Source organism: Mizuhopecten yessoensis, unplaced genomic scaffold, assembly GCF_002113885.1.
Source record: "Mizuhopecten yessoensis strain PY_sf001 unplaced genomic scaffold, ASM211388v2 scaffold716361, whole genome shotgun sequence".
In the NCBI taxonomy this organism is placed as follows: domain Eukaryota; kingdom Metazoa; phylum Mollusca; class Bivalvia; order Pectinida; family Pectinidae; genus Mizuhopecten; species Mizuhopecten yessoensis.
The window spans coordinates 1,559,495-1,568,937 of NW_018480078.1; the positions used below are offsets into that span (position 1 = coordinate 1,559,495).

Consider the following 9,443-nt stretch of genomic DNA (forward strand, 5'->3'; position numbering starts at 1 on the left):
GGTAATAAACAGACACTAAAACGTGATGAAAAGTCAGAGACATTAGGCAAGCAGTCACAGAAAATTCAAGAAATGTCACAGAAACTTGATGAACATCATCAGATGCTTGTTGAGCAATCAAAGACACCAGCTGAACAGTCAAAAACAAATCAAGAAATGTCACAGAAAGATGGCGAACAGTCATTGACAAGTGCTGAGCTAGGAGTACTGATACAGACACCGAGAATCCCAGAACAGACACAAAATCAGTGTGAATGTGATGTGAGGAAAAGCAATCAAGCCGCCTCCATTGACCTGCCAGAAGGAAACAAACAACCTGATGTTAGGAACAGCATTGAAGCCGCTTTCACTGACCCACCAGAAGGAAACAGTCAATCTGATGTTATAAACTGCAATCAAGCCCCCTACATTGAGCTGCCAGGTGGAAACAGCCAATCTGGTGTTATAAACTGCAATCAAACCGCCTCCCTTGACCCGCCGGAAGGAAACAGTCAATCTGATGTTATGAACTGCAATCAATCCGCCACCATTGACCCACCACGCTTTCACTGACCCACCAGAAGGAAACAGTCAATCTGATGTTATGAATTGTAATCAAGCCGCCTCCACCGAGCTGCCAGAAGGAAACAGGCAATCGGATGTTAACATCAAGTCGCCTCCATTGAGCTGCCAGAAGGAAACATTCAATGTGATGTTATGAACTGCAATAAAACCGCCTCCATTGACCCACCAGAAGGAAACAGTCAATATGATGTTATCAACTGCAATCAAGTCGCCTCCATTGAGCTGCCAGAAGGAAACATTCAATGCGATGTTATAAACTGCAATCAATCCGCCATACTTGACCCGCCAGAAGGAAACAGTCAATTTGATGTTATGAACTGCAATCAAGCCGCCTCCACCGAGCTGCCAGAAGCATCTGATGTTATAAACTGCAATCAAGCCGCCTCCATGGAGCTGCCAGAAGGAAACAGTCAGTCTGATGTTATAAACAGCAATCAAGTCGCCTCCATTGACCCACCAGAAGGAAACATTCAATCTGATGTTATAAACTGCAATCAAGCCGCCTCCATTGACCCGCCAGAAGGAAACAGTCAATCTGATGTTATAAACAGCAATCAAGTCGCCTCCATTGACCAACCAGAAGGAAACAGTCAATCTGATGTTATGAACTGCAATCAATCCGCCACCATTGACCCACCAGAAGGAAACAGTCAATCTGATGTTATGAATTGTAATCAAGCCGCCTCCACCGAGCTGCCAGAAGGAAACAGGCAATCTGATGTTAAAAATTGCAATCAAGCCGCCTCCATGGAGCTGCCAGAAGGAAACAGTCAGTCTGATGTTATAAACAGCAATCAAGTCGCCTCCATTGACCCACCAGAAGGAAACATTCAATCTGATGTTATAAACTGCAATCAAGCCGCCTCCATTGACCCGCCAGAAGGAAACAGTCAATCTGATGTTATAAACAGCAATCAAGTCGCCTCCATTGACCAACCAGAAGGAAACAGTCAATCTGATGTTATGAACTGCAATCAATCCGCCACCATTGACCCACCAGAAGGAAACAGTCAATCTGATGTTATGAATTGTAATCAAGCCGCCTCCACCGAGCTGCCAGAAGGAAACAGGCAATCTGATGTTATAAACTGCAATCAAGCCGCCTCCATGGAGCTGCCAGAAGGAAACAGTCAGTCTGATGTTATAAACAGCAATCAAGTCGCCTCCATTGACCCACCAGAAGGAAACATTCAATCTGATGTTATAAACTGCAATCAAGCCGCCTCCATTGACCCGCCAGAAGGAAACAGTCAATCTGATGTTATAAACAGCAATCAAGTCGCCTCCATTGACCAACCAGAAGGAAACAGTCAATCTGATGTTATGAACTGCAATCAATCCGCCACCATTGACCCACCAGAAGGAAACAGTCAATCTGATGTTATGAATTGTAATCAAGCCGCCTCCACCGAGCTGCCAGAAGGAAACAGGCAATCTGATGTTAAAAATTGCAATCAAGCCGCCTCCATGGAGCTGCCAGAAGGAAACAGTCAGTCTGATGTTATAAACAGCAATCAAGTCGCCTCCATTGACCCACCAGAAGGAAACATTCAATCTGATGTTATAAACTGCAATCAAGCCGCCTCCATTGACCCGCCAGAAGGAAACAGTCAATCTGATGTTATAAACAGCAATCAAGTCGCCTCCATTGACCAACCAGAAGGAAACAGTCAATCTGATGTTATGAACTGCAATCAATCCGCCACCATTGACCCACCAGAAGGAAACAGTCAATCTGATGTTATGAATTGTAATCAAGCCGCCTCCACCGAGCTGCCAGAAGGAAACAGGCAATCTGATGTTAAAAATTGCAATCAAGCCGCCTCCATGGAGCTGCCAGAAGGAAACAGTCAGTCTGATGTTATAAACAGCAATCAAGTCGCCTCCATTGACCCACCAGAAGGAAACATTCAATCTGATGTTATAAACTGCAATCAAGCCGCCTACATTGAGCTGCCAGGTGGAAACAGCCAATCTGGTGTTATAAACTGCAATCAAACCGCCTCCCTTGACCCGCCGGAAGGAAACAGTCAATCTGATGTTATGAACTGCAATCAAACCGCCACCATTGACCCACCAGAAGGAAACAGTCCATCTGATGTTATAAACTGCAATCAAGCCGCCTCCATTGACCCACCAGGAGGAAACAGTCAATCTGATGTTATGAACTGCAATCAAACCGCCTCCATTGAGCTGTCAGAAGGAAACGGTCAGTCTGATGTTATAAACAGCAATCAAGTCGCCTCCATTGACCCACCAGAAGGAAACATTCAATCTGATGTTATAAACTGCAATCAAGCCGCCTCCATTGACCCGCCAGAAGGAAACACTCAATCTGATGTTATAAACTGCAATCAAACAGCCTCCATTGACCCACCAGAAGGAAACATTCAATCTGGTGTTATGAACTGCAATCAAGCCGCCTCCATTGACCCACAAGAAGGAAACATTCAATCTGATGTTATAAACTGCAATCAAGCCGCCTCCATCGAGCTGCCAGAAGGAAACACTCAATCTGATGTTATAAACTGCAATCAAGCAGCCTCCATTGACCCACCAGAAGGAAACATTCAATCTGGTGTTATGAACTCCAATCAATCCGCCACCATTAACCCACCAGAAGGAAACACTCAATCTGATGTTATAAATTGCAATCAAGCAGCCTCCATTGACCCACCAGAAGGAAACAGTCATTCTGATGTTATAAACTGCAATCAAGCCGCCTCCATTGACTCACCAAAAGAAAGCTGTCAATCTGATGTTATGAACTGCAATCAATCCGCCACCATTGACCCACCAGAAGGAAACATTCAATGTGATGTTATGAACTGCAATCAAGCCGCCTCCATTGAGCTGCCAGAAGGAAACAGTCAATCTGATGTTATAAACTGCAATCAAGCCGCCACCATCGACCCACCAGAAGGAAACAGTCAATATGATGTTATAAACTGCAATCAATTCGCCTCCATTGAGCTGCCAGAAGGAAACAGTCAATCTGATGTTATGAACTGCAATCAATCCGCCACCATTGACCCGCCAGAAGGAAACAGTCAATCTGATGTTATGTACTGCAATCAAGCCGCCTCCATTGAGCTGTCAGAAGGAAACAGTCAGTCTGATGTTATGAACTGCAATCAATCCGCCACCATTGACCCACCAGAAGGAAACAGTCAACCTGATGTTAGGAACAGCATTCAATCCTTCTTGACTGAAATCCCTAAAGGAAGGAATCGACTTGATGTTATTGACAGCATTCAATCCTCTTCCACTGACCAGCCAGAAGGAAACAGCCAACGTGATACTGCGAACAAACATGAAGTCATCTCCACTGACCCATCAAATGGAAACAGTCTACCTGATGTTATGAACATTAATCAATCCCCCTTAACAAAGCTACGGACGGAAAGTTGTGAATTTGCATTCAATATTGGGAATCTTCATGACGAAGAACACGAAAGCACAACTGTCACACAAGATCGCCTCACCGGTGTAAATCAGGGAATGACAGTGGTACTGTGTGACGAAACAGGAGGATCAGGTAAGTGTGCTAACTCTCACTGAAACTGTCATAAGAACAGTATAAATAGGTCAACAGATTTACGAAAAAAAACAGATTTTTTGAACGGTCTATTTATTGAAACAATTAAATATCGTCGGTTGTTTGTTTCACTAATCATTTCAAATAAATTTGTGATTTAAGTTAAAATTGACGCTGAAATTTATATCAAAAAAATGTTTTCTAATGGAATTGTGGTATTCGGGAACAACTAATAAATAAATCACTTAAGTGTAAATTATTATGGAAACTTGTAAAACTGTCTTTATCTCATTTTACTGACTTTTCAAAACTTAACAAACTGGTAATATTTTCAAGTTTATGTGTCATAACATTTTATCGCTATATCTGTTACCGCAAAACAATGATACTTTGGATTTTGAAAAAGTTTTTTCGTGGCGAAATAATAAAAGACAAAAGAACGATTTAGTGAAGCTGGTCGGCAATTGGCGTATTAATGAAAATCCATCGAAATACGACAGACTATCTATAAAGAAACAGTTAAGTGTCTTTATATCGTCACGACATTGCATTATTTTAAAGTTCGTCATTTCGCGGAGAGAAAAAAAAAAGAGTTAAATATAGCACAAATTAGAAACTACACTAAATATCTAATTCGTTAAATGTACAAGTACGTTATGATTAAAAACATATGTTGCAGGTGTCGGCCAGGAGAATCAACAGATACAGTTACATACGCAGACAGAATATAACGAAACAACAATGATTGGAACTCACAACACCATAATTTATGGAAACAGTAAGTTGGAATTTGCCAACACTTTTTTGCAGTCACTTTATCAAAAATGTCATTGACCCATACCATTTTAATATTTTGTCGTATACAAATGAATGTGAATCCGATTATTTCTTGAATTTGTAATTTATACAGTGTAGGCGATATTAATAAAAACAGGATGTTGAAACAGAAAACTAGATTTTTTTTTGTGGATTAATTATTTATCTCCGATGTTATATTTTAAAAGATATTTCTTTTTGTTTATAATGCTGTATGATTTAATGTAGAATAATATACATTATTTCAGCTTTCATGGAATCACTTATTTCCGCTTGTATTAATTGTTTATGCTGTATGTACCCTGCCTGTGTGACAGCGAATTATGATATCATCGATTTTTTCGAAATTGTTGAAATTCAATACTACTATACATTTGAATTTCTCAAAATTCTCGTGATAATAGCAACATTACAGGAGTTGATTTTTTATCGATACATAAAACAACAAAAACGTCCACTCACTCACATACATTCAATCAATCGATCGATCAATCACCCTTCATTAGTCAACATCATGGATCAGTAATTATCATCACTCTTAATTTATCATCATATTACACAATTACAAAACATAACAAACATCATCATCATCACTTTCATCATCATCACATGATTTCACATCATTATCATCATTTATCGTTCTTTATATACAACCATCATCATCATCATCATCATCATCATCATCCAATCAATCGATCAATCATTCCTCATCAGCTAACATCATGTATCCCTAATTATCATCAATCATTAATTCATCATTATCGTTATCCTCATATGATTACACATCATTATCACGATTACTTATCATCATCATTACATATCCTCATCATTGATCACTCAATAAGTCATCCTTCATCAGCCGTTCATTCAGGTATGATGAATTGATTTCATATAAAATATAAGAACATGCATCTTCTTTTTCAGTTGCATCACAACATTAACACATTATCTTTCTACTCTGCACCCGCCATCCATACACAGTCGCCCTTACTCACACCCATACACACACACACTCTTACATACACAAACAAGCAAGGATTCGAAGAAATGCAAAAAATTAAAAGCTACTTAAAGTACATGAATCAGCTGAGAGAGAGAGAGAGAGAGAGAGAGAGAGAGAGAGAGAGAGAGAGAGAGAGGGGGGGGGGGTTGAGAGGAACAAGATTGGNATGAATACATTAAATCGAAGAAAATCATTTAGATTTAGGATTTAAAACCAGGTTAAAATTTCCACAAATGATAACATATGCAAATCCTTCAATAGTTTCAATTAGTATATCATAAAAGTCAGGGTCATCCTTATTCGGGCCATACAAACTAAAAAGTGTAATTCTAAAAATCTCAATTTCAATATCTAAGGCTAAAAAATTGCCCCTTTTTTATGCACTCTAAATTCGAAGTAAAATGTGTATCTTGCAAGCAGAAGACATTACCACTTGTCGACCTAAGATAAGAAAACACATCTTTACGCTTAACTTTGTCTCCAAGGCCCTGATTATCAGCCGGTAAAAATTGTATCTGTGTCATATCTGTGACTTGAGAACGAGTTTATTTGTTCCATCCCAGAGATAAATAGAAAATAAGCAAAGACCGATAAAGAAATTAAAAGGAGTTGAATCTTAATATAATATGTAACAGGAAGTATTGATGTTACCAGATCATCTTCAGAAATGGGTCAATTTGACATAAGATTGACATTTTTAATAAACAATCAATTATAAATTAATTTCCATTTTAGATGAAGACGTGCAAGAGGCAATCTCAGAATCAGATGGTCGCAGGACTAATGAACATCGAAAACAGACTGATACTCTCAAAAAGGCCATAGAGGAGAAAGGGTCAGAAATACAGGAAACTGTCCATGCTTCAGGACAGGATCTGAGACGGCAAGTGGGAGATACAATCACACAATCAGATAATCGCTTGACCAAAGAACATCGAGAACAGACGGATTCTCTCAAAAAGGCGATAGAAGAAGGACAGTCAGAAATACAGGAAACTGTACAAGATATATCTAAGAAAATTGAAAGGAGTGAAAAGAAAAATGACGACCAAATAGCTGAACTAAAGCGACTTACTGACACATTACATCAACATCATAAGAAAGAAAGCATTGAACAAAGTGCTAGCCAAGACCAAGCTAAGATGAAACAAGCCGTTGATAAACATCGTCAAAAAACCACTGTGGCTACAAAGCAGTTAAAAACAGATGTGAGGATTACAGAAAAAATAACTATTGAAACTAAACATCACGTGATGCAACAGTCAGAGATATTAGTTGTACTGTCACTACATATTCAAGAACTCTTACGGAAATTTGATGTACAGACAATGATAACTTGTAAACAGACACAACACATTGATGAACTGATACAGACTGTAGGTAAACAGTCGCTGAAAATTAACGACCAGACACAAAAACTAGTTCTACAATCAAAGACATTAGATGAACAGTCACAAAAAAATCAAGAAATGTCACAGAAACTAGATGAACAGTCGCACAAAAGTAAAAAACAGACACAAAAACTTGATGAACAGTCACAGACATTAGGTGAACAGTCACAGAAAATTCAAGAAATGTCACAGAAACTAGATGAACAGTCACACAAAAGTAACAAACAAACACAAAAAATTGATAAACAGTTAAGTGAAAATTCGTGGATTTTAGGTAAACTGTATCGTAGAGGTAGGGAACAGACACAGACACTTGATAAACAATCCCAGAAATTAGGCAAACAGATAAAAACGTTAGATAAACAGTCACACGAAGGTAACAAACAGACACAAAACCGTGATGAACAGTCAGAGACATTAGGTGAACAGTCAGAGACATTAGGTGAAAGGTCAGAGACATTAGGTGAACAGTCAGAGACATTAGGTGAACAGTCAGAGACATTAGGTAAAAGGTCACAAAAGATTCAAGAAATTTCACAAAATCTTAGTAAACTGTTCCAGACGTCAGGTGAACTATCTCGTAGAAGTAGGGAACAGACACAGACACTTGATAAACAATCCCAGAAATTAGGCAAACAGACAAAAACGTTAGATAAACAGTCACACGAAGGTAACAAACAGACACAAAACCGTGATGAACAGTCTGAGACATTAGGTGAACAGTCACAAAAGATTCAAGAATTTTCACAAAATCTTAGTAAACTGTTCCAGACGTCAGGTCAACTATCTCGTAGAAATAGGGAACAGACACAGACACTTGATCAGTCAATGGCATGTGCTGAGTTAGGTGAACCATTAGAGAAACGGGAAATTCCAGAACAGACACAGAACTATAATGGACAGTCAAACAGGTTAGCTAAACATTTGGAGATGAAATTGAACCGGAAGGATAAAATACAAGGTAGAGGAAGCAACAAGATTAACAGTCTGGTGTCTCTCTTTGAGCGAGGCGAATCGGCAGACAAAAATCAAGAAGAGACACGGGAACGTTATGAACAAGCACGGTCATTATCTAAACATTGGGAGAAGAAATGGAACAGGCATGATGCCGCAGAAGTTGGAGGAAAAAACTTGATGATCGGTCAGCAGGATGGTACGCCAGACAAAATTGAATTGCCTAAACCGATACAGAAACATTTTGAACAGTCACATGCGTTGGATGAAGAGTCAATGAAACCTAACGAACTGACACAAAAACTTGCACAATTGTTAGGTGAATGGGATCGCGTTGTTTACACAGATCTAGAGAGTTATTTCCTAAAGCATACTTTTTCGGAATTAACTAAAATTATGTTTGACGCTATTTCATGGTAGGAGCAGAGAATGCAAAATAAGAGAGAAACAATATGTTTATTGAACTTATTTCTTGATTGTTTTAAATAAGATATACTTAAAATGAAATTTGATGAGAAGTCACAGACGTTAGTTGAACAGTCACTAAAAATGAACAAAAACTGTAAATGCACGTAGTATGTTGGCGCAGTGGACGGTACATGTACATACTTTAACTAAGATTCCCGGGCTTTAATTAGGCGATTGGAGCAGTAAAAGCTCCCTACTGTGTTACAAGGGAATAGGGACAACAATACTGATTGATATAAGTTGCTAGTAAATAAATAAGGTTTAAGAGATATTTGATGAACGGCCAAAGGCATTTGGTGAACAGTCACAGAAAATTGACGCCACGTTATAGGATATTCATGAAAAATCACTGACACTTGAATCAGTCATGACAATTATTTTATGATTTTTTTTTAAATATCATTTTTCATAATTTTTAATATGAGATATTTATATGTAAGTTTTAAATATGTATAAGTTTATTTCATTAACCATGACTTGTATGATTTATTACATTTGTTTTTTACATTATTATGCATGATATTGCCGTACTCTGCCCTGTATGTGCTACAGTTTGTAAATATTTTAACACAATTTTAAATTTATAAGCATTAACCCAAACGGTCGATTTTAGGTGATATTTCTAACCGGATGTAATCGAAATGGCTTGTGCCGCGCAGATATGGCGGTTGCTGGGCTAGCTGTCCGGGATATGGCCTTTAAACAATTA

At 38.6% G+C, this 9,443-nt stretch overlaps 1 protein-coding gene across 1 annotated transcript; it reads left to right on the top strand.

Moving 5' to 3' along the window:
• The first annotated feature begins 696 nt into the window (after positions 1–696).
• LOC110443839 lies at positions 697–9,095 on the top strand. Its single transcript, XM_021488264.1, has 3 exons — positions 697–4,102; positions 4,782–4,880; positions 6,657–9,095. The coding sequence occupies exons 1-3, from the start codon at positions 697–699 to the stop codon at positions 8,684–8,686; spliced, it is 5,535 nt and encodes a 1,844-aa protein (XP_021343939.1). The 3' UTR covers positions 8,687–9,095.
• Positions 9,096–9,443: the final 348 nt, after the last annotated feature.